Here is a 27,419-nt window from a genome sequence, read left to right as displayed (position 1 = left end):
TAAGATTTATTGATAATCGTGGCAATCCCTTTTTTTGTTAACTTTAAAATAAATTTGAGAAGATATTGCAACATGATCTGGGGATATAGGAAAGAGTCCATTCAGCCCCTCAAACCTATTCCACTATCCAATTAGATCATGGTTGATTTGCATCTCAATTACATTTTCCCTACCTTAGTTCCATCAAACTGGATAACTTCACCTAACAAAAATCTATCAATCTCAGTCTAAGTCTTGAAAGCTCAAATTGTCCCAGTCTCCACAGCCTTATGGGGTAGAGAAATTCCAAACCAATTGTAACTGAATAACTCAAACTGCATAAATAAATAACTGCAGAGCACCATGAATCTGGTAAATCACAAATCCAGCTATTTTACTTCATGTTCAAGATGAACATTTTTGTTTCTGGACAGGCTCAAAGGTACTTCAGTGACTTGGCCCATGGGAGCGGCTTACATAAATCCTAAAGAAGTTACATTCCTTCATTAATCTACAAAAAATATACCCAGTCGCCTCTTTTCAACCAGAATAAAGTTTGCTGGCAGTAGGCACGGCTGAATGTATGTGTGTTTCAGCTTCCAGCCAGTTCGTCTTTTTGCAAAAACATTTGTAGTATGAATAGATAGTATATTTATGGCTGCCCGCTCATACTGCAGTTAAACATGCTTTCTATTATGGTACCAAGATATTCTTATTGAGCTCAATTCTTTATTCAATAGTTCCCCAGAGTATTCTCATTGTAAAGTGCATTGAAACATGAAAATAACATTTTTCAAATGTTATGTGTAAAACAAAAGTATATTATCCCACGTGCATGTACACAGAGACAATCATTCTAGTTGAAAATGATATTTTTGTAAGTTTCTATAGAGGTTTGTCAACTTGAGAGACTTTGTACAGCTTTGTATATTTGTTTCTATCACCATGATCAAAACTAGTATTCCTTTTCCTGTATTTGACATGGAACCTTCAGAATAAATGATCCAACATAAAAATATAAATCAAAATGGCAATAAACAACTGTGGTTAGTATGTGAAGGAATAGCATGGAAAAACAACAACAGTTAGGATAAAAATCTATCACTATCTAGTACTTATCGCTGAGTGTTATTTCAAAACCTCTTGAAATGCTTATATACACCAACTGTTGTAATGAGATTATCATGACAATGTAATCAATACTTGTCCATCAAGATGGTTAATATGTTAACTCAAGGACTCTGTACTGCTATTTAATTACTTCAATGGGTTGATTTTATGATTCGGCCTATTTTTCAATGGTTTAGGAAAGTTGTATGAAATATTTCAATGATCTAAGAAAATATTGTTTGATGATCATACAAATTAGGTTTTTCCTGGACCAATATACGACCAGTAGATTTTAAAGCAGGTTAGGATTCAACAATTGTGTTGAGGGAAACATATTAAACATTGAAGTATTTTTACATAGAATTTATGGCACAGAAACAGGCCATCAGGGCCAACTGTTTCGTATTGATGTTTATGCTCCATATGAGCCTCCTCCCACTCAGCTTTATCTAACTTTATCTGCATAGTCTTTGATCCCTTTCTCCCTCATATTCTTATCTCATTTACTGGCATTTACGCTATTTACCTTAACTATTTCATGTGCTCGCAAGTTCCACAGTCTAACCATTCTTGAAGTTCCTTCTGAATTTTTTATTGGATTTATAAGTGGCTATCATATATTTATGGTTTCTTGTATTGGACTCACAACTAAAGTGGAAGTATCTTCACTAGGCCTATGCAATGGAAACCTGTCATAATTTTAAAGACATCCATGAGACACCTCAGTTTTCTGAAAAAAGCCCTGGCCTATTCACCTTTTCATGATAGTTATAACCTCTCTGTCTGGGTATCATTCTTATAAATTTTCTTTGCACCATGGGGGTGACTTGGTGGCACAGTGGTTAGTACTGCTGCCTCACAGCGCTAGGGACCCGGGTTCGATTCCGGCCTTGGGTGACTGTGTGGAGTTTGCACGTTCTCCCTGTGTTTGTGTGAGTTTCTTCCAGGTGCTCCCACAGTCCAAAGGTGTGCAGGTTAGGTAGATTAGCCATGGTAAATATGCAGGGTTATGGGTGGAGGAGGGAGCCAGGGTAAGAGTTGGTGCAGACCTGATGAGCCGAATGGCCTCCTTCTGCACTATACTGATTCTATGGATCATTGATATTCTTCATGTAATTTAATACTGCAACTTTTCACAATACTCTGTATGGTCTATCCAAAATTGTATGCAAATTTCCTATAATTTCCTTGTTTTGTAGTTCGATTCCTTTGGAAATGAACCACACTCCTTGGTTTACATCTTTTAATGACCTTGTCAACTTGCATCATTACTTTTAATGACTTGTGTAGCTGTAGTTCTTGATCACTTTTCCCCTCCACCTCAAATTGTTTTTTTCAAGGAGTATGTGGCCTCATTTCTGAATCTACCCAAATACACCACTTTACATTGATAGAGATACATTTTATTTGCTATTTACACTCCCTACTCTGCAAGTTCATTAACATTTTGTATTTTGTCAGTCTCCCTCTGGTGTCATTTGCAAATTTCAAAATTGTATTTTGACTCCCAAGTTCCAATTGTCTATAAAGTAGATGAACTGTGGAGGTCTCAGCACCGATTCCTATGGAACACCACTTCCCATCTACTGTCAGTCCAAGTAACTATCTTTTTCATAGAATCCCGACAGTGCAGGAGGAGGCCATTCGGCCCATCAAGTCTGCACCGATCACACTCACACCCAGGCCCTATTCCCGTAACCCCACATATTTGCCCTGCTAATCCCTCTGACACTAGGGTCAATTCAACATAGCCAATCAACCTAACCCGCACATCTTTGGAGTGTGGGAGGAAACCGGAGCACCCGGGGGAAACCCACGCAGATACTGGGAGAATGTGCAAACTCAACACAGACAGTCACCCAAGGCCGGAATTGAACCCGAGTCCCTGGCGCTGAGAGGCAGCGGTGCTAACCACTATGCCACCCATGTTTTATACCTAGCTTGTTATCCCTATTTTATACCTGTCCCGATTCCATATGCTCTAACCTTAGCCACATGCCTACTATAAGGTACCTTAAGATCCAAATATACGACATCTATTCTTTCTGTTGAATTCAGTAAGTGTGTTAAGAACGGCCATCCTTTTGAAAAGCATTTGGCTATTCCTTGTTATATTTTTGGTTTTGAGATGATTTTCTATTGCAGCTTTGAGTAAAGATCCCATTATCACTCCCATCATTATGAATATTCCCTCAATTTTTTTTTAACAGTGCACTGCATATTTAAGTGCATAAGATCTTTAAAGTTTTGTTGTGGCTGTGGCCATGCACTCGTCATTAGACGCCAGCTTGTGCTCCCCCTGCATGGGGCGTTCTCAGTTGTTGCTGGGTGGCTCAACTGAGGGGGAACATTGCCACAAATATTAAGCTGTGTAATCTAATGTTTTTTGGACTTGCTCTAGCTCAATTTTTAAATATAGGAATAATGTTCTATAGTCCTCTGGCACTACAACATTTTCTAATGAATTTTTATAATTATATGATGGTGCCTCTACTATCTCTTCCCTAGCTGCTTTTAATATGCACGTACTGACCAAGGATTTTATCTTAAGCTTAACTACTTTATAAATTATCTCTTCCACTTCCTGTCTTGGAGGTCTTGGCATCTTTTTTGATGTTTTCTTCTAATGTCAAGTTTGCCCTGTAGTCTCCCTAGTAAATGCTGAGGCAAAGTACTTACTCAATTCTGTCATTTCACTGTCATTACCTGCGAGTTTATCTTTTGCACCCTAATGGCCCTATCATGAGTTTTCCTTTGTCATTTATTTAAAACATTTTTTTTTTCTATTTTAACATAACCTCAAAATTATAAATTATGATTACTGAATTGCTTGTCATGAGGGAGGCAATTAATTTTCCAGATTGATTATTCAAATTCATAATTGCATTTGCTGTTTTACTAGTCAATGCTAACATTAAATGGGGAGTTGATAAATGCTACTATAAAATTTCTTCTAAAGTTGAGCCGGAAATGGATTAGTGAATGAACTTCTCCCTGATAACTGTATAAGTAGTGCATTGAGAACAATCAAAATTGTAATGTTGCATTGGAACACCAATCACCAGATTGCAAAAAAAATCATAGAATGTAAACATTCTAATTAAATTTTTGAACATTTCACTCTTTTAGAAATCATGTTCTTTTAATTAGGCCTTTAAGCAGGCAATTTTAATTGTGCAACAATATGAATTTATATCTTTGTTATTGCTTTTCCAGGTCTTTTCCCCTTCATTGGTCTGTTTTTATGTTTTCTTTTGCCTCTGCTGAGAGATTACCTGGCTCTGGGTAAGTGGGGAGTCTGTGTTGTAATGTATGAAACTATAAAGAATAGTGTATATTTTCCTGTCCATCATTTCCATATATTTGTACAACAGTAGGCCAATAGCACAGTGATAATGTTAATGGACCAATAAGCCAGAGGCCTGAACGAATGCTCTGGAGACATGAGTTCAAATCCTACCATGGTAGCTGAGGGAATTTAAATTTAATTAATAAATCTGAAATAAAATGCTCGTTTCATTAATAATGATCATGAAACTGCTGGATTGTGGTAAGAACCCATCTGGTTCACTAATGGCCTTCAGGGGTGGGGGATAAATCAGTCATCCTTACCCAGTCTGGTTTACACATGACTCAGATCCTAACTGGCCTCTGAAATGGCAAGGCAAGCCACTTGGTTATACCAAATCACCACAGAAAAAAAGCACTGTGCATCTACCTACACCCCAGTGGTTCAAGGCAGTGACTCAGGCAATCAGGGATGGGCAACAAATGCCAGCCTTACCATCAATGTCTACATTCCATGAAAAAAGTATTAAAATCCTAAACTGCTGAATGGAGTATTAGATTTTAAATCTGAACTGAGCTTTAATTCTGGTAACCAGAGCATTAAATCTACAATGGGTTCATTCCATCATAATCAGTGTTGAACAGGTAAAAGATGAATTAATGTAGGAGTGGCATTTAGTAAAAACCCCGTTGTAACCAGGATCGTAGTATAATATTGCTTAGAGAACAGCAGGAAGCATTTAATAATAATCTGATGCTATTGCTGGACACAAGGTACCTTACCTATGTCACTGTAAAGCCCAAAATCGAACAATAACCAAGAGCCGTAAACAATTACAGATGCAGTCCACCCTTGTTACAAATTCAAAGGGACAAGCAAAGATGTTTCTGTCTCAGTTGATTTTATTAAGATTTTTTTTAAGACTCTGCCCTGACTATGGGAAGTCGATTTTGGAGAGATTCAAGGTCAAAGAGTCATTTATGGCTTAGGAGGCCATTCGGCCCATTGGGTCCAGGCATTCCCCCTACTTGGACCCCAGAGCCTGGCAAGCTTATTTCTTTCAGATGCCCATGTAATTTCCTGTTGAAATCATTATTTCCACTCCCACCACTTGAGTGGGCAGCAAATTCCAAGCAATTACCACTCGCTGTGTAAAAAAGTTCTTCTTCACATTCTCATTGCATCCTTTGCCCAAAGTCTTAAATCTGTGGCTCCTCAAACATGTACAGCTAATGGGAAGAGTTTTTCCTAGTCTACCCTATCGAAACCTGTAATAATTTTGTAATCCTCAATCAAATCTCCTTTGCTCAAAAGAACAACCCGGCTTTTCCAATTAAACCTTGTAACTAAAATCCACCACCTTGGAATCATCCTGGCAAATCTCCTCTGCACCCTCTCAAGGATCTTCACATCTTTCCTACAGTGTGATAACCAGAGCTGGATGCAATACTCTACTGGGGCTCCTCAGAGTTCAGCACAACTTCTGTCCACGATATCTCTCTTTATGTAGTCCACAATCCGATATGTTTTGCTAACTACTCTCTCAATAAGTCCTGTCACCTTCAAAGATCGATGCACGTGCATCTTCCAGCCCTTCTGTCCTTGGTCACTTTTCAGAATTGTGCCATTAAGTCTCCCTATCCCATCTGCCAAAATGCATTACCTCACACTTGTCTGTATTGAATTTCACCTGCCACTTGTTTGCCCATTCTCCTAGTCTATATCTTGTTGAAGGCAATCTACATCATCCTCACCATTTGCCACCACTCCAAGTTTGGTATCAGTAGCAAATTTTGAAAATTTTACTCCATTTCTAAGATAAAAGTCATTTATACATAGCAAACAAACATTAGTGCTAGCAATGACTCTTGAGGAACACCACTGTCCACTATTCTTCCAGTCTGAAATTCAACCGTCCACAACTGCTTTGTATCACTAAGCCAACTTTTAGTCCAATTGCACACAGCCCCCCCTTTCCAGAAAACTCAGTTTTATTAACCAGCCTTTTATGTGATATCTTATCAAACGTTTCTTAAAATCCAGGTAGACAACATCCACAGCATTCCCTTCATTAACCTTCTCTGTGACGTCATCAAAAAATTACATTAGATTCATCAATCATGATCAGCCTTTTACAAATCTCTGCTGGCTCTCCTTATCTCAAACCCCTCTATAAGACTATCTACTTTTTCCTTTATTAAGGATTCCAAAATCTTACCCATAACTGACATTAGACTAACTGGCCTGTAGTTGCTACTACTGTCTTTGCACCCTTTCTTGAATAAGGATGTCACATTTGCATCCTCTGGTATCTCCCCTATATCATAGGGAATTTTGAAAAAGTAAGACATTCCTTTTCATTGTCTCCACCCCCATGTCTTTTAACAACTTGGGCTTGCAAGCCGATCTGGCTCAATGATATATCTACCCCAAGCATTGCCAACCTATCCCCGTATCCTCTCCCTTTCAATTTTCACAGTATTAATTGCCTTCATTATTTCTGTTTTGATCAATATTTTGTCAAATTTCTTACTTAGTAAATACCAATACAAAGAACCTATTAAGTATTCTATCCTTGCCCTTCACCTCTAAGCATATATCACTCTCTTTGTCCCTACTGGACCCAATCCACCACTTATTGTTTTGATTTTTGGGTTACCTTTGATCAAAGATAGCAGTGTATAAGTGGACCCAGTGTGTAAGACAACCCCGTTTTTATGGCCTCAAAGCTCATGCTTTTGCATTTACACAATATTAAGTTGTCCCATTGCTTTTTAGCTTTCCCAGCTCTCTCTGTGCTCTCAGATCTGCTTTGTGGTTTCAGTGGACATTGTTTTTAAAAGTGGTATGCTGCTACTTGTTCTTCTGTTCTCTAATTATTTTAAATTAGTCAATAATTAATTCCTATGTAATAATGCTTTCCAAATCCACCAATAACTGAAGATTATTAGCATTTTAAATGCTACCCGCATGTCCAAAGGTGTAACTGTATTTAATTTCTTGAAAGAAAGATTACTAAAGGCAAGGAAACATCTACGAGAATCATCTTTGTTTATTGTCAATATCAAATTATAAAGAAAAGAATGTTGTTGTCATAACGGCATACAGTTGTCTTTCTTTGAACAATATTACAGGTGTCCAAATAACTCCAGAGCTTTAGGATTTTAAAAACTGTGCGTTTGTAGATCTGATTTGGTATTTTACAGCAACATTTGCCTGCATAAATATTTCTGTTTTTATTTCTTGATTTTATTTTCACTATATAAGTTTGCTTTTCTGAATAAACTCAAAAACAAAAGATACTGAGGTAATCTGCTAAACGGAAACCATTTCATGATGATAAGTTGTACAACTTTCAAATAGCTTGAGGTCAGTTACAACTCTCATTTGGGTTGAATTTAAAAACTGTCAAAATAAACTCAAGACTAAACAAGTTATGCAATTTGAAGCTTTTCTGCATAAAACAGCCAACATAGATAGCTTTTAACCTCATGCTTTCATCCATTACAAATGCCATAATTACTGTCAGGTGGATAATAAAATTAACTACCAAAACATTCACTGCCAAAATCAACACTTCATGGTTTCAGTTAGAGATGCAAATAAAAATCATGAAAAAAAAAATCAAGAAGGTAGTTTATGACCACCAACTTGATCAAAACATTTTCAAGGCCTTGTCATCTACTCTTAAGGTGTTCACATTTTCTGGATGTTAGTTTTTAGTAGCAGATTGACAAAAACAAATGAAAAGCTAAGTACAGAATTCTTAATGCAGGGTGTGGGAAGGAAGGAGAGAGGTTACTTTTTAAATGGACAGCAGTTCCTGTTCTTAGATTTAACAAAAGGACTTCTTGATCCCACTAATTTTTACATTAATGAAAACATCAATGAAAGTCTGGCGTTTCTGGGAACGTGCAACCTGAACGCCTAATGATGACATTTGCTGCATAATGACCAGCTTGGATGCATTTTTCAAGAGGTTGATCATGAACCAGTTGAGACAGAAAACCTATAAAGAAAAATAGTAAAAATTAACAACAGGCAAGAGCATTAAAAAAGCTTTACGTTCGCAACTAAATACACCACATTTTTGCACAGGTCATGGATACATGCAAGATACTTGATTATATTTCATGTTGATAAAATCAGCCTTTTGTAAAATCTTCAGCACCCTTGCCTTTGGGAAGTGGCCAGCTTACCACGGTCAGAAGTACTAAGAAATTGCAGTTTTTCTTTTCATAATTTAAAAAATGTTAATTTGTGATTTGTTTCTGTTTTATGTATGACACTTGAGTTAATGAGATGCAGTGTGACATATTTTGAAGCTTGATATTTCAAGATGAGCCAGACGCATGTCAAAATTAGTGGGAAGGTCCCTTGACTCCCCTTGGTGTTCAAGGGATCCCATAACATGGCACTGAGACACAGAAACCAGAAAATTCACTAGTTTCATCTCCTGGTCTGTGCTGAATTAGTAGATCTCAGTTGGTAATGGGTTCCCTTAACAATTAGACTCAAGCGTTACCCAAAATAATGGCGTGGGAGGGGTTAGGCAAGGACTTGATGCTGATGCCTCCCACAGTTCAGCAGTTTGCCAACATTCACGTTAATGAAGATTGCCCACATAGGCAAGGAACTAGAAACTGCTTTTGCCTTAAGGTACCATTGTTCACAAGCGGTTAACTGCTTGGTTTGGGGGGGGGGGGGGGGGCGGTAGTGATTAAATAGCATTATTCTTCATCCTTTCAAAGCGAAGATAAAAATAACTGCAACTTTTAATGGTAACATGGATTTCTCTTTAAATGTAGGGACATCTTTTTCCCCTTTTCCTTATATTGTTAAATTTAATTCCAAGAGTTATTAGTCTGGCACACCATGATGGTCTTTTTTTCATTCTAAATTATTTATCAATGATTAGGTGAGGTAAGAATGAACAACAAATATGCTTAAGTAATCACTGAGTTAAGGGAAGATTTATTTAAATATTCAAGTCACACACACATACAAATCAGTTTTAGGAAGATTATTAAATTAACCAGTAATTGGGATGAGGGGCAAATAATTATTTCTCATCACATCTTCTGAATGAAGGAAAATAAATATGATCAAAGGCCATATTTTCAACATTTTTATTTTTGAAGCATTTGTCACCCTTATTCTTTCTCAAGTATATTTAAATAAAGCCAAAACATGATGAAATAAAAAACTGCAGCGAAATCTATCTACTCTGACACACTGCTGAGTACCAATTTCCTTCTCTTGCAGTTAAATCAATGTGGTGTTTGAGTAAACAAAGTTAAAGCTTTATTAGAGTGGTCTGCTTGTTCTGTAACAGCTACTTGATGTCCTGGTTACAAATCAGCCTAACACACAAGTAATCAGTTGTTAACTGAACAAAAGTACCCAGAAACTGGAGCATTTGTAAGCATCTATAATACCTGTATATTAATGCTCCAAAATTGTGTAACACTAGGTGCTTTGGGCTTGGTTATCTATTATCACATTCCCTAAATGATTTACTGTCAACACTTTTGTCAGAAATATGGTTTATCAGTAGAACCATAGAAAATTACAGCTCAGAAACAGGCCTTTTGGCCCTTCTTGTCTGTGCCGAACCATTTTTTGCCTAGTCCCACTGACCTGCACTTGGACCATATCCCTCCACACCCCTCTCATCCATGAACCCGTTCAAGTTTCTTCTTAAATGTTAAAAGTGACCCCGCATTTACTACTTTATCTGGCAGCTCATTCCACATTCCCACCATTCTCTGCGTGAAGAAACCCCCCCTAATATTCCCTTTAAACTTTGCTCCTTTCACCCTTAACCCATGCCCTCTGGTTTTTTTCTCCCCTAGCCTCAGTGGAAAAAGTCTGCTTGCATTCACTCTATCTATACTCATCAAAATCTTATACACCTCTATCAAATCTCCCCTCATTCTTCTACGCTCCAGGGAATAAAGTCCCAACCTATTCAATCTCTCTCTGTAACTCAGCTTCTCAAGTCCCGGCAACATCCTTGTGAACCTTCTCTGCTCTCTTTCAACCTTATTTACATCCTCCCTGTAACTAGGTGACCAAAACTGTACACAATACTCTAAATTCGGCCTCACCAATGCCTTATATAACCTTACCATAACACTCCAACTTTTATACTCGATACTCCGATTTATAAAGGCCAATGTACCAAAGGCATTCTTTACAACCCTATCCACCTGTGACGTCACTTTTAGGGAATTCTGTACCTGTATTCCCAGATCCCTCTGTTCAACTGCACTCTTCAGAGTCCTACCATTTACCCTGTACGTTCTACTTTGGTTTGTCCTTCCAAAGTGCAATATCTCACACTTGTCTGCGTTAAATTCCATTTGCCATTCTTCAGCCCATTTTTCTAGTTGGTCCAAATCCCTCTGCAAACTTTGGAAACCTTCCTCACTGTCCACTACACCTCCGATCTTTGTATTATCAGCAAATTTGCTGATCCAATTATCATCCAGATCATTGATATAGATGACAAACAACAATGGACCCAACACCGATCCCTGCGGCACACCACTAGTCACAGGCCTCCACTCAGAGAAGCAATCCTCCACAACCACTCTCTGGCTTCTTCCATTGAGCCAGTATCTAATCCAATTTACTACCTCCCCATGTATACCCAGCGACTGAACCTTCCTAACTAACCTCCCATGAGGGACCTTGTCAAAGGCCTTGCTGAAATCCAGGTAGACAACATCCACTGCCTTCCCTTCATCCACTTTCCTGGTAACCTCCTCGAAAAACTCTAATAGATTGGTCAAACATGACCTACCATGCACAAAGCCATGTTGACTCTCCCTAATAAGTCCCTGTCTATCCAAATATTTGTAGATCTTATCCCTTATCATACCTTCCAATAACTTGCCCACCACCGACGTCAAACTTACTGGCCTATAATTTCCCGGATTTCTTTTGGAACCTTTTTTAAACAACGGAACAACATGAGCCACCCTCCAATCATCCAGCACCTTCCCCGTGAATACTGTCTTTTTAAATATGTCTGCCAGGGCCCCTGCAAGTTCAACACTAGCTTCCCTCAAGGTCTGTGGGAATACCCTGTCCGGTCCTGGGGATTTATCCACTCTGATTTGCCTCAAAACAGCAAGCACCTCCTCCCCTTCAATCTGTAAAGGTTCCATGACCTCCCTACCTGTTTGCCCTACTTCCGTAGACTCCATGCCCGTTTCCTCAGTAAATACGGATGCAAAAAAACCATTTAGTATCTCCCCCATCTCTTTTGGTTCCATACACAGTCTACCACTCTGGTCTTCAAGAGGACCAATTTTATCCCTCACTATCCTTTTGCTCCTAACATATCTATAGAAGCTCTTTGGATTTTCCTTCACTCTGTCTGCCAAAGCAACCTCATGTCTTCTTTTAGCCCTCCTGATTTTCCTCTTAAGTAGCTTCTTGCACTTTTTATACTCCTCGAGCATCTGATCTGTTCCTTGCTGCCTGTACATTTCATACAACTCTCTCTTCCTCTTAATCAGTGTTACAATCTCCCTCGAGAACCAAGGTTCCTTATTCCTATTTACTTTGCCTTTAATCCTGACAGGAACATACAAACTCTGCACTCTCAAAATTTCTCCTTTGAAGGCCTCTCACTTTCCATTTACATCCTTACCAGAGAACAGCCTGTGCCAATCCACACTTCCCAGATCCCTTCTCATGTCATCAAATTTGGCCTTTTTCCAGTTCAGAACTTCAACCCGAGGACCAGATCTATTCTTATCCATGATCAGGTTGAAACTAATGGCATTATGATCACTGGATCCAAAGTATTCCCTCACACTCACATCCATCACCTGCCCTAACTCATTTCCCAATAGTAGATCCAATATCGCATCCTCTCTAGTTGGCACCTCTATATACTGATGTAGAAAATTCTCCTGAACACATTTTACAAACTCTACCCGTCTAAACCTTTAACAGTATGCGAGTCCCAATCTATATGTGGAAAATTAAAATCCCCTACTATCACAACTTTGCGTTTCTTGCAGTTGTGTGGTGAACCATCGTTGGTTCCCACTGGATAGTACTGAGCCAGGGTCTGGCCAGTACTACAAGTATGTACATATGTTGCTGTTGGGTTAGGGATGGGTTGTGCTACTTGTTGCTGTTGGGGTTAGGGTGGGGTTGTTACACCTTTGTATTGTAGTGTTGTGGTACATCCCAGTCGGGCTCCGGCTCCTGGGAGAGGTATAAAGGTCCCTGCTCTGGCTGGGACCCCTCAGTCTGGGATCGTGTATATAATTGTTAGCTGCTTTATTACAGCAAATAAAAGCCTTTATTTCCTGAGCATCAAGCCTCGTGTATGATAACGCGCATCAAGTTGTCAGCTATCTCTCTGCTGATTTGCTCCTCCAATTCTCGCTGACTATTGGGTGGTCTATAATACAACCCCATTAATGTGGTCATACCTTTCCTGTTTCTCAGCTCCACCCATAGGGCCTCTGTAGACAAGCTCCCTAATCTATCCTGCTTGAGTACCGCTGGAACATTTTCCCTGACCAACAATGCCACCCCCCCACCTTTTATCCCTCTGCCTCTATCCTGCCTGAAACATTGGCACCCTGGAACATTGAGCTGCCAGTCCTGCCCCTCCTGTAGCCAAGTTTCACGAATGGCTATAATGTCATATTTCCATGTGTCAATCCACACCTTCAGCTCATCTGCCTTCCCCACAATACTCCTAGCATTGAAATAGACACACCTCAAAAGGTTATTTCCACCACACTCAACCCTTCCATTTGTGATTTTACTTGAACTAACCTGTCTTTTTACCCCTGCTCCACTATCTGCTCTGGCACTCTGGTTCCCATCCCCCTGCAAATCTAGTTTAAACGCTCCCCAATAACACCAGCAAACCTCCCTGCAAGTACACTGGTCCCCTTGTAGTCCAGGTGTAACCCGTCTCTCTTGTACAGGTCCCACCTGCCCCAGAAGAGGTCCCAATGATCCAAGAATCGGAAACCCTGCCCCCTACACCAGTTCCTCAGCCACGTGTTCATCCGCCCAAGCATCCTACTCCTACCCTCACTGGCACGTGGTACAGGTAGCAATCCTGAGATTACTACCCTCGGGGTCCTGCTTTTTAACTTCCTTCCAAGCTCTTTGTACTCACTCTTTAGGACCTCCTCACTCTTCCTACCTACATCATTTGTACTGATGTGTACCACGACATCTGGCTGATCACCTTCCCACTTTAGAACGCTGTGCACGCGATCAGAGACATCCCTGACCTTGGCACCCGGGAGGCAACAAACCATGCGGGAGTCTCTGTCCCGACCACAGAACCTCCTGTCCGTACCTCTGACCATTGAGTCCCCTATCACTACTGCTCTCCTCTTCTTCCTCCCACCCTTTTGCGCTGTAGAACCAGACTCAGTATCAGAGTTCCGGCTGTCACAGCTTGTCCCAGGTAAAGCATCTCCCACAACAGTATCCAATTTAGTATACCTGTTGTAGAGGGGTATGGGCCACAGGGGAACCCTGCTCTGCCTGTCCTTTCACATTTCCACTCCTTACAGTAACCCAGTAAAAGAGCAAATTAGAAAAAGACAGACGAATTGAATTTATGGTTTGTACTAATTATCATGAACGGTTTTAGCTTAAAACATTGTCTGAGAAACAATATCCTATGAGTCAAATCACCTATGAGTTGGCTTATTACTAGCTTTCTTTTTTCAAAATGATGGCATGTAAACTGAATAAGATTACAAAACCATTTGAACCAGGCTATGGCCTGAACTGCTCGCAGCTTAAGGATCAATAGATATGTAATGAATTCAATAATTTTACATCTTTTGTCACAAACATGGTACCCACTTACAAAGCAGCTGCATTTTTATTAAGCTAGTGATCTATTGTAATCCCACAGGGAAATTAACTCAGCATTGGGAATACAAGTATTTTCATTATATTATGTTGACTTCACATGGAACAAAACTATAATGTAAAATAATGTATTTTCTTTAATTTTTCCTCATAGTCCTCAATTAGTTCTCCCAATTCAAATGCTTATCATCCCACTGTGTTCGCACATATAGGAGGTTTAAAATTCCACCTGATGGGCATCTGAAATTTCATTTGCTCAGACATGTTGCTTCCATGCCAACTACCTTTTGAATTTTATAAATATTGCCGAAAGATATCAATACGAGCATTGTATTGACAGTATTAAAAGGCAGTTCACAAATTTCATTTTAATCAATGAAAATATACATCCTGTTAAGGAATAAAAAACAACAAAAGAAAACTGGTCCAACTGTGCCTAATAAGGGAAGTTAAAGAATAGCAAGTCTGAGAAGTGAAAGGATGGGCATGAAATTGATAGAAAATAGAAAACTTTGTATCAGGAGACAAAAATATTCCAGAAATAGCAGGCAACCAAGCATCTAGCAATCCTGCTCCTATTTCGTATGCACTGCTTGCACAGCATTCAACTACATTTGTTATCAATTAAAACTTTAGTGTAGCATCTCAGTCATAGTGTGCTAACTTTTGAAAGTGTTGCACCAGAGATTGGAAGGCTGTGCGTTTCTGGATAATTCTCCACATGGTAATTCTCAGTATCATCGAGAATTTCAGATTCTGAGAAAGGGAACTGCCAATTGGAAAGAAAGTCATCACAGACTGTTCATGTGCCTGTCCTCTAACAGTAGACTCAAATCAGCAGTCAGTGGACCATAAAACAAATCATCCACTTGCCCTCCTGGTTAGGGAATTACATGTTATATTGAACCTATAGCACAGAACCACACCATTTTAGTCCAACTGGTTAATGCCAGATTTTATATTTCTCCTTTCATATCTCTCTATTCCCTTCTTTCTCACATATGCAACAAGCCTCCCCTTAAATGCTTCAGTGCTATCTGTTTCAGCGAATGCAACATTCTCTGAATATAAATTCCTCCTCGGTTCTTTATTTGGCCTGATCATGTCCATCTCATACCCCCTTGTTTTGGACACTGGCTGGTGGAAATTATTTGTCTACATCCATATCATTACTTCATTACCCTTCGTTACTTTGAATATCTTACTCAGGTCTCCCCTTAGTCTTTTAATTTCCTGAGGACAGAGCTCCAGCCTGCTCAATCTTTTCTGATGATTGCCTCTTTACATTTTGGTAACATTCTTGTAAATCTATTGCTTCAATTCAATTTTGTAGTAGAGACCAGAACTGTACATAGTACTTCAAAGTGTGATTTAACCAAGGTTAAAGTTTATCATCTTCCTCTTTCTGTATTCTGTTTCTATAACAAAAGGCCGTAGTACTTTGCTTGCACTCTTTATGGTCTCATCAACTTGTACTACTACATTTAGCAATTTATTCATCTATATTTCCAGATCTCTGCTCTTCTAAGCCATTTAGTATCTTAGTTTCTAGGAATAAATGGTTTCCTTATTCCTCCTATCAAAATGAACTACTTCACACTTGCTATATTGACTTTGATAGGCCATTCCTCCACCCACTCAAAGCCTGTTTGTGTCTTCCTCTATATTAGTGCAGTTCTTTACTCAAATAGCGATACCCCTGCAGTTTGGTATCATTTGCAAATGTTGGCAGCACACACCTCCTATTCCCAAAATCAAATCATTTCTGTATGTGGTAAACAACAATGGTACTTTTCTAGCAATACAAATGTGCACTAGTATACAAATATTCCTTTTGTAAAATTGAATGCCAAGTTAAATATTTCCGGTTACAATTTTGGCACAAATCAGTTTTATAGTGTTTATAAGAGCAATGATCCCTGATTGCTTAAATTGCTCCTGTATTGGTTTGAATAAGGATAGGAAGGTAATAAACATGTAGTGTTGAAGTTGATACAGCATTTTTCACAAAATTACATCTTTTGGCATATAACGTATATAGCAATGATATTTACCTCCAACGAAGGCATCACCAGCTCCATTAGTATCAACAATCTCATCTTGTTTAATATCGAGGACAGGGAAGGCTGTAACATTATCAGCTGTGAGAAAGATGGAAAATGATGCCGATTATAATGAAAAATAGTAATTAAATCACAATACAGTAAACTTTCAGCTCTCTATAAACTGGAATGCTCCACTAAGCAGAATTTCTCATGTTTACGAATTGTCACTTTGCCATCCGGAATTACAAAGTGAATGTAGATCCGAGGCCACAAACAGATGAGCCATTATCTTACTGAATGGTGGATCAGGCTCAAGGGGCTGAATGGCCTAAACCTGGCTCCTAATTTGTATGGTTGTAAGTTACCCAGAACCTGTACTAGTTTATGTTTTAATGTACTGTTGAAGATTTGAAAGTAAAAACAATACGTTTCTTTACTTAAATAAAGTAGAAAGTGCTGAAAAAACTCAGCAGGTCTGGCAGCATCTGTGGAGAGAGAAATAGAGCTAATGTTTTGAAACTGAGCTGCTGAGTTTTTTCAGCACTTTGTTTTTATTTCAGATCGCCACCATCCACAGTATTTTGCTTTCATTTTACTGTTATTTACTTCCTGAATACTTGCATATTAATTAGTTCATGCTACAAGTATTGCACTGGTAAGTGGAATGTACTATTGACAGGCATTTTGATTAACCAGCACCACCAATTCCCCATGCATGCCAATAATAAAGACTTTACTTTGCTACTTTATTTTAAAATATTAGTTTTACTCATCCATATTAAATAGAAAAAGGTGCTTTTAAATTGACATTAACTTATTCTGAACAGCTTTATGGAGCTCTGTGACAACTGTTCCCTCTTTGGAGTATGCTTATACATTGATACATAAGCAAGATAACAAAACTCAGAAGATTCAGATAACTGTGGGCCAGTTTTCTTGTACAGTCCCAGAAGACGAACAAGATTGTGAACACTGAGGAGATACAACTGTCTATCTCAAAGCAAAAAACATGATCAGTAAATACCCAGGCCAGTTATCTCTGCTTTCAAATACCATCACCTCTGTTCAACTGCAGGCATACCAAAGATGTCAAGGTATCTTTATTACAATGATAATTGGGGTGGTGATTTCATAATAATGGTACAGATCTACAAAGCAGAACTTACAAATGAATACAGGACAGAAATGTGTTATATCACTTTGCTAAAAATGCAAATGATTTTGTTTCTCTCTTATACACATTATTTGACCCTTATCTATTTTAATTGATGCTCTGACACACAGAATAAATGCCCATAATGCTAATGAAGGGATAAAACAGGCGCATTCAAGCTGACATGAACATGTTTTCACACCTGGGTAATTACATTTAATGTGCCTGTAATCACATAGTCAACAAACGTTTGTTTTCAGTTTCCTGGTAGTAATTTGTCGAAATTCAAAAATAGCTTCCCTCCTCCACAAATTGATCTTTTTTTCTCCTTGTATCTCTCTGGTCCATGCAAACGATTCACCAATGCATGTTACCTGTTCTCAAATTGACACTAATGCTGCTCTTCAGTCAATTTTGAGCAAGTGCTGGAACAATAGAAGTGGGCTTCTTTTCGACTTACTATGGATTTCAATAACCATGGCAAAAGTAAAGATTTTGCTGCTTGTCAGCTAGACCTCATTAGTTCTTCACTCAAAGCTCACTGACTCAAGAACTACCTGATTACACTTCCTAAATGGACTGTCTTCTATTCTCACAGTTTCAAAGCTCGTGATGATAACACCTTCCATACCAGCCCTTTGTATACGTTTTTTGCCCTGAGGTTTGTCCTTCACAGTAGCTAACAGGGCCCTCAGCCTGTTTGTCCCATTGTACACATTTCTGAATCAAATACTGTTGAAGTGTGGCACATATTATAATGTAGGAAAACACAGCAACCTATTTTACACACAGCAATATCTCATAAATAGAAATGAGACATATGACAAGGTAATTTCTGGAGGTGTCGGTTGAGAGATACATATTGACTCGGACACTGGTGGAACTCTGCTGCTTCTCTTCAAACAATGACGTGTGATCTTTCTCATCTATCTGAGAATCTCCAGCTGAATCTCCGTTTCATGTTTTACCTGAAATTCAGCACTTCCTTAATAATGTACTGAAGTGTCAGCTTGGATTCTGATCTCAAGTCTCTAGAGTGAGGCTAGAATCTGCAGCCTTCTGAACCAGGAGGTGGGTGTTCTGTTACTAAACAAAGGCTGACACATTGCTAGTCTAATAATAGTCGATATAGATTCGTAAGTGGAAGATCCTGTTTCAACATGTTCACCAGTTATTGCAGCCTCAAAAAATTCAAGTGGATCTGTGTAAACCTGATAATCTGGGGATCTGGATTTCCAAAAGACATCTGACAAACCTCCGTAAGAGAGGTCACAGTATTGGGATGTTTTCTAATTTACAAAAATGACCTGGATTTAGAAACAGTGCAGAGTAGTTACATTTGCTGATGATACTAAATCAGATCGGTTCTTTGAATGAGGAAATAATTACATAATAGGTTGGATAAAATATGTAAGTGGGCAAATAATTTAGTGCAGACAAAAATACTGCACCCAGGAAGAAATCTGACATATATAAACCAAGAAAGGTGTTGGAATAGCCATGGGCCAAGCTGAGAGAGACACACAAATCTCAGATGGCTCAACATTCAACATATCAAACCAACAAAGTCAACAGAAAGTTGAAAACATTGTCAGAATGTTAGAACTAAACTACAGAATACTCTGGACAGATTGCACCTTGAGTACTGCATCCAGTTCAGGTCACTGTGACACAAGGTAAACTGGAGCACCAGAAGCAGTGCACAAAGCTGACTTCTAGTGTCAAAAGATGAACTATAAGAAAAGGCTGCAAAGGATCAGGCCTTTTGATCTTTGAAGGCGGCATCTGATAGGTGATTTTATGACAGTACATATTAAGTTACAGGAATGGAAAAAGTACATTTGGAAGACTACTTTAAATTAAATTGGGAGAGTAGCCTAAAGGGACACATTTGAGACAGTAAAGGGTACACTTAAGACTGATAATCAGGACATTATCTTCACACAGAATGATTAATGTAAGGAATTGAGTTCCACATAAAATAGTGCAGGAGAAACCCTTGAATCATTAATTTAAGAAATGACTAGATAGTATAATTGAAGTTTCAAAGTTTATTTATTAGTATCACAATTAGGCTTACATTAACACTGCATTGAAGTTACTGTGAAAATCCCCTAGTCGCCACACTCCGGCACCTGTTCGGGTACACTAAGGGAGAATTTAGCATGGCAATGCACCTAACCAGGACGTCTTTTGGACTGTGGGAGGAAACCGGAGCACCCGGAGGAAACCCACGCAGACACGGGGAGAACATGCAGACTCCGCACAGAAGTGATCCAAGCTGGGAATCAAACCCAGGCCCCTGACGCTGTGAGGCAGCAGTGCTACCCACTGTGCTACCCACTGTGCTGCCCTGAGGGGTGACAACTGGTTTCAGCAGCTCTGAAAGGTTGAATTGAAATGGACCAAATGACATTCCTCATCTGTAATTATCAGATGCTTTCCCAGCAGAAGTATCTTCCTAACCAAGCCAAGATTGAGATCTCATCTAATCCAGTGAAACCCATTTTCATTCATTCTAACCCTTTCTGAAGAAACTTAAGTTCCATCATTTCTGATTAAGATTTTACTTAAATCATATCTATTTTATCCCAAACCCATTTCAGCAACAAAAATATAACACTGATAACATGTTTTTGAGGATTGTAAAGCTTCGTAGACAATAAACAAAGAGCTCAAATGTTACTCTCTGACAATTCATCATAAATCAAGTACATATATGTCAATGGGAGAAGATAGATAAATCGATAGGAATGTCACCAAACAGGAAAATTACCAGTCTTTTAGAAGAACTGAAATGAATGGACTGATGCATTCATGTTTCCTGAAAAGCAGTTATTTTAAAATCTGGAGTCCAAGTAAGGTATTGAGTGGAATTCTCTCATTTTGAGACCAAGTGCCGTGATGGGGATAGGAACATGGAGTTTTTTTCCCACTGCAGAGGCTGGTGGGACAACACATCAAATCTCCTGGTCCAACCTCATCAATTATGCATCTGGGTGTTTTACGCCATATTCATTGGTGGGGTAGGCCTGATGATGTGTAGTCAGCCATTGTTTCCGGGTGCCATATTGAAAGCTGAGACCGGAAGATGGGCTTCCTGAGAATGAAGATGGATGTCCTGGAACATTATGAGGCTGGAAGATTGCCACCCTTGAGAACACAGAATCTGGAAGGTCCACCTTCAGATGCACTCCTGATCCACTGCTCTGGGATTGCGGACAGCCTCCATTTTGAATTCCAAAGGCATTGTGCAAATGAGTCCCAGCTTCTGCATGCCATGTTGTTCCACATGGCGGGTTTTCCTGCCAGCATTGTGGAGAATCTGGCATGGGAGGTTCGGGCCTTCATCTGTACCCCATTAATTGGATGCAAATAAGGTTCATGCTGGCCTCTGGTGGGTTTTCTGACTTACCTTGGCTGTAAATTCACACCAGCAAGAAACCAGTTTCTAGTTCCCCTGCCATATTCTCCCTCCACGCCCACCATTGAACTTGCCAGCAGGAGCTTGGGAGAATCCTGCCCTATGATTGTGTGCTTCATATGAAAAATAAAATGCAAATCTGGAAATACATAACCAATCATATTTACCCTTTACTTACAAGAGATTCAAACAATTAGTTAACTATCATCTTGATTAATTTTCCCATTGCAAAACTATGAAATTAAAACCAACCTTTTCAGATATGTCCTTGGCTTTGAAACCTGCAAATATCTGGTGCAGCTGTTTTACAAACAAAACAACATCTGAAGGTTTTTTAGCGAGCCATAAGTTGCCCACCCTAATTGCTCTTGAACTGAGTGGCTTACTAGGTCAATTCAGAACATAATTAAGAGTGAAGCACATTTCTGTGGGTCCACATCTAGGCCAGATCAGGTAAAAATGGCAGATTTCCTTCCCTAAAGAACATTAGTGAATTAGAGTCATAGAGGTTTACAGCATGGAAACAGGCCCTTCGGCCCAACTTGTCCATGTTGCCCCTTTTTAAAAAAACCCCTAAGCTCGTCCCAATTGCCCGCATTTGGCCCATATCCCTCTATATACCCATCTTACCCATGTAACTGTCTATAGAGTCATAGAGGTTAGATTTTTTTTACAACAATAGACGATAGTTTCATGGTCACCATTACTGGGACAAACTTTACAGATGTATTGATTGGATTTAAACTCCTCCAGCTGCTCAGTGGGATTTGAACCCATGTCCACAGAGCATTCTGGGACTCTAAATTACTATGTGGAGATGCCGGCGTTGGACTGGGGTAAACACAGTAAGAGTTTTAACAACACCAGGTTAAAGTCCAACAGGTTTATTTGGTAGCAAATGCCATTCGCTTTCGGAGTGCTGCTCCTCATCAGATGGAGTGGAAAGCAGATTTCCACTCCTGTTGGACTTTAACCTGTTGTTAAAACTCTTACTGTCTCTAAATTACTATCCAGTGACATTGCCTCTATGCCCGCGTCACGTCCCAAGCTGCCCTCTTCCCTCCCAGTATCGCAGTTACAATATTTAAAATTCATCTGTTTCAAGTGTTAACTGTTTAAGCAAACTTGCTCTTCAAATACATATTCAAAATCTATAAACAATATGCCAAGTATAAGGCCTGGGTGAGATGCCATGATTAAACTGCTGTTTTGTGGAAAACACAGTTCTTATTTTTGCCTATATGTTTCTGCCATCGATGAGATTTTCAATCATTGGACAAAGTTGAAGAGCTCTTTACTATCATTCAAAATTTTAAAATGACACAGCAAAGTACCCAAGTTCCAAAATTTAAGTTGGCCATAGATGACAGCAGCATCAAGGGTACAAGTAGTTGGTTTCAACTGCACTTGCTACAGGCACCAATTTAGAAATTGGAAGCACTCTTACACATTTGATGTTGATGCAATGAGAAAGATTATGCTGTACTGATGCCAATCGTGCTGTATAACAGAGGCAAATAATTTTATTATGTTCCTCCTTTAGGTTATGGAGATGTATGTACAGTAACAACACAAGCCTTACATCAAGAATTATACCACTCCACTGGTCGCTTAAAGAAACAGACTGAATCATTACTCACTTTGTCTACACCACATTTTTGAAAAGTCTATAATTTGAAATACAGCATAATTTGGAACAAAAAACACACTCCAGGCACAGAGCAATGCAATTTTAAGTAGAATTGGAATGTTAATCATTTCCTTTCAGTGCACATTGAATATGGTTTCAATCATATGTGATTTTTAGTTTCATCAGCTTTGTCATTGTTGACTGTTAAAATATTTGGCATGTTCCAATTTTGGATTTTTAAACCAACTTCTCCCAAAGAATGTTTTCACAGCGGATTCTGAAAATGTATTTTCTCCCTGCCATCCAGAAATTGTACCCTTTCTAAAGTGGAAAACAAAATGCCAGGACAATTGGGGGAAGAGCAGGGACAAACTGGATGGGCTGAGTGTTCTCCTGTGTTCTCATGTGTTCCAACTTGTCCTCAATATTCTTGAGGGATGAACAATTACACCAAAGTGTTGTTATATTTACTAAACTTTCTTTGAAAGGTTAGATCGACAAACTAGCTTTACAGACGACAGCAAATAACGCGGATAGATTAGCCACCTAGTATGATTAATATTCGTCCTCCAGACAGAGAGCACACGTCCAAATTGTTACTGGCGAAACCTGTACAGAGCAGACATGTGAAAATGCTGGCACGACTGCAAAAGTCTTCTACTCCCGGGTCACAAAGTCCCAGGATTTCACGGCATTGGAGCAAACTCATAAATCCTGAGAGGATGGGACAACATTCCGTTACAGTACTTAGCTGAGGAGAAATCTACTGATTCATGCTGAGAAACTTTGCAAACTATGCATGTAGATTCTACAGGATTATTCGGGGAAAAACAAAGCCATGGCTTCTGAGACGCATTCAGATCTTGAAATAAAAAAAGATTTAAAAGGCAAAAGACAATCCAATTGATAAAGAATTATAGTGGATTTTAAGAAATTTTTCAATTGTATTCAAAATCTTGCTTTAGACATTAGTTATTCAGTAAAAAATGGTAAGACAAAATCTTTTTCAAAAAGCTGTTTGAGTGATTCCATTGGTTCATCTGTTCTTTTCTGCTAATGGTAGGTTCCCTTGATTGGTTAATTAGGATTCCAGTCATTTCTTAATGCCACTTTTCTAGTTGCTTTCCTCATGAATGTTCTCAACCTCTTTGGATCTGATATGCTTTTGTTTTACTTTCAGCTAATCAAGTGTGAACTGGAAAATATTACCAGAAATGCAGAATAAGCATATTATACACACCCAACTGCAATAGTTCAAGCAATCTTTCGAAGAGCATCTTGTGAGGGAGGATAGGTCCTGGTAAGATTTTTGGAAATGTAGCCCAGTTTCTGGCACAACAAACTCATTTTTGTTTGACTTCTTACAAAACTTTCTGTATCAATATTGCATTGTAATACAGAATGATAGAGCACAGGAGGAGGTCCATTATGACTGCAAGCTCTTTGAAAGAGATATTCATATTGCCATATTCCCAAGCCCCTTTTGCACAGCCCTGAAAATGTTTAATCCTTAAATTATTTAACCAAATTCACATTGGAAGTTACTGTTTCATGCTTATACCATCCTTGCAGGTTTTGTATACCCTTTATGCTGAGGGGATACAAGTGAACCATCATCAGAAACCCTAAAATTGTTCTGATTTTGTAATGTTCTGTTTTGGTGTTGAAACCCCACCACTAGTACATTTTATTAACAGATAATGGGGAAACATTTGATAAAATTAAACACATTCTTGAAGATATCAAAAACTTTGGGCAAACCCAACAGGTTCAATGGAGGGTAGGACCATACATAATTTGTGGGAGTGCAAAAATCAGTTTTATGCTAGCGTGAATTTCCCATGGTATCCCACTGGTAGCCGTCATGGTGGATCGTGAAACATGCTGGAGGGTGAAACTGATTTGCATTCTGCGAAAAGGGTCCAGATGAAAGCCCGACCATAATATTCCACCCATGCCCAATTCTCCGTGACACCTGCAGGACAACCCAACAGTGCAAAACATGCCGGGAACAATGAGGCATGCAAATGGTGGAACTCAGTTGAACAATGCCTGGAAATGCCTCCGGAGTTCAGAATGGAAGCCACCAGGAACCCTGGATCCTGGAACACCACAGCAGTGGGTGGAGTGATCAACTACAGGTGGACCTTCCAGATTCGGTGTCTTGGAGGGGCTCCATCTTCTAGTCTCAGAGTGCTCCTGGAGATTCATCTTCATTTCATGACTTCCATCTTCTTTCTTCAATCGTGGGTCAGTGGTGTTGGGAGCCTTTTCAATATGGTGCTCAGATACGATGGCTGACAATGCACCATCAGGCCTGTCTCGCTGCAGAATATGGTGCAAGACATTTGCATAATTAATGAGGTCAGAGCCAGAAGATATGGTGTGGTTTCTTGCTGGCCTCTGCAGCAGAAAACACTCCACATTCCTGCAGCCACCATGGGGCTTTATCCAGATGAGAGAATTCCGCCCTTTGCATAGCTCTGCCATTCATGCAATGCGATACCGTAAGTTTCAGTTCAAAGTTAGTTAACAAACCCATGTTATCTTGATCAAAACATACTGCCTAACCTTTAGGTACTTAAACTAAGCAGGTCATTTCTTGCAATGGGAAGAATTTCATTTTAAATTGACACCAGATTTTTATTCTGTTCCAACACTCCAAGGTATATTGTTAACTTCATTTAATAAATTTCAAAATAATTACAAATTCAGTTTAAAATCTCAATGAGAACACTATTATTACAGCAAATTCAAAGGAGAATTAAGTGATCCCAGATATTGTATATGGTTGGCAATTTGAATTCAGATCCATATTTCTGTACTTCTTCACAATCCTTGGCCCGATGTTTCAAAATGCAGCCATTTTGAATATTATTTGGCAACTTTACTGAAAAATGAACATACTCAATCTGGAGCAGGAGCAGGCGGAAGGACAGCCAATTTTAGTCAGAACTTTGGTGAAGATAATTTGGGTAAATTAACAGGGAACTCCCTCTATCCGCCTCCAAGAAAATGTACTACCAATATACTTGTTCAAATTAATTGAATAATTTTAGCTATTAATTAGCGTTACATAGATAATTTTATCACCCAGTTTGCAAATTTCACCATGACTGCCAGCCCCCAACCACTAATGCCAGTGCTGCAGCTGTGTGTTTGGTTGGCAGAGGTGGGATGAAACATGGGACAATTTAATTCAAGGCATTTTTTGGCTTGATTTAACACAAAACCACACTCATTCAAGTGCTATTGGAACTTGAAATCACCAAACATGTAAAACTACGGTGCATGGAGACACTACTTGAATATGGAACATATGATGACAGGTGGCACAAACTGTGTTTATTTAGCAATCATAACCTTTTCACAAAATACTATTCTCACATGTTGTTTACTGTACATTTTGAATTTTAAGTTATTTAGGTCATATCAGCCATTAATTTACAGTTTCTAATTTTTGTCAAATTTTTGAAGTAACAGTATATATCACTTTATGTATGCAAAGTCTGCTTGAACATGGCACCCCCGATCAGTTAGGCCAATAGATAGTATAATATTTTCAGTTCATGTGCCATATTTAACAACAAAAACCCTGTACCATATTTAAATTACAACACTGACTGCAGTGGCATGAATCTGCACCACATCAGGTGTCTTTTTTCTCTGTCTCCTACAAGTGTATAGAGCTCATTTTTCCTGTCTTCATGCATATCCATAAAGAACAGCACCAGAACTTTTGGATTCATTGCCTTTCGAGCTTTCCCCAACGGGAAGTGCTGCCAAAAATGTAAAGTCATAACTTTCCACCAACTGTCCATATATAGTGTTTCTTCTTTAGTCTGAATGTATCCTCTAATATGATTCCAGAACAGAGCACTCTTAACATTTTTCATTCCCCGCTTCTATGGTGCGTCAATATCTTTATTGTAATACACTATGATTCTCTTTTAAACGTGTGACCATTGTATTGAGGCATTTCAATTAAAATTGCTGCCCCTTGTCGCAATTGCATCTAATTTGCATGATTAACTCCACAAATGCAGTTTATCTAATTATTCAAGGAAAGACGGGGATAGCAAACAGGGAATCATAGTTAGCCCGACACTAGTAGGAAGGAAAATGCTAAAATTTATTTTTAAGAGATGTGGTAACAGGGTACTTTGAAAAGCATAAAGAGAAATCATGTTTCATAAACCTATTTGGAGCTTTTTGTTTTGAGAATGTAACCAGCAGGGATGATAAGGGAAGTGTACATTTGGATTTTCAAAAGACATTTGCAAAAGTGCCACACAAGAGGCTGTGGCACGAGATTTAGGGTTTGTGGGATTGGGGGAATATATCAGCTTGGATTGAGGATCAATAAACTAAGAGAAAACAGAGAGTAGAAATAAATGGGTGACAGTTGGCAGGTTGTAACTAATAGTGAGCCTAGAGGATCAGTGCTTGACCTCAGCTATTTACAATCTATATCAATGACTTAGATCAGAAGACTGAGAATAATGAGTCCAAGTCTCCTGCCAATACAATGCTGGGTGAGAAAGTAAACTTCGAGGACACAACAAAAAGGCTGCAATATAGTATAGGCAAGTTCAAATGAATAGGCAAGAAAATGGCAGAAGTAATTCTCCACTTCAGCAGGAAAAACAGGAAAACGATATTTTTTTTCAAAGGTGAGAGACTCGTAATTGTTGGCATGCAGAGTGATTTGGATGCCCTTGTACACAAATCACAACGTTAACATTTAATTTAAGAAACAAATGGTATGAACAGAAAATTCTGGAAATACTCAGCAGGTCAGGCAACATCTGTAGAGAAAGAAACAGAGTGATTGTTTCAGGGTTGACGAACTTTCATCAGAACTGAATGCAGTGCAGTTTTTTTAAAAGTTTATTTATTAGTGTCACAAGTAG

General features: G+C 38.9%; 1 protein-coding gene across 7 annotated transcripts in view; it reads right to left on the bottom strand.

Moving 5' to 3' along the window:
- Window positions 1-7,412: 7,412 nt before the first annotated feature.
- The window catches only part of LOC144480265 (adenosine kinase-like), a 245,312-nt gene continuing 225,305 nt past the window's right edge, over window positions 7,413-27,419 (bottom strand). For all 7 annotated transcript variants that reach the window (XM_078199586.1, XM_078199584.1, XM_078199590.1 and 4 more), the window contains exons 10-11: window positions 16,309-16,395; window positions 7,413-8,387 (exon numbers count right to left, since the gene is read on the bottom strand). In XM_078199586.1, the coding sequence (XP_078055712.1) occupies window positions 8,263-8,387; window positions 16,309-16,395 (212 nt within the window). In that variant the 3' untranslated portion in view covers window positions 7,413-8,262. The remainder of the gene's footprint in view (window positions 8,388-16,308; window positions 16,396-27,419) is intronic.

The sequence above is a fragment of the Mustelus asterias genome, chromosome 28, assembly GCF_964213995.1.
Source record: "Mustelus asterias chromosome 28, sMusAst1.hap1.1, whole genome shotgun sequence".
NCBI classification, from domain to species: Eukaryota; Metazoa; Chordata; class Chondrichthyes; order Carcharhiniformes; family Triakidae; genus Mustelus; species Mustelus asterias.
The sequence above is the reverse complement of the archived record's forward strand: the minus strand, read 5'-3'. Positions and strand labels throughout refer to the sequence as shown.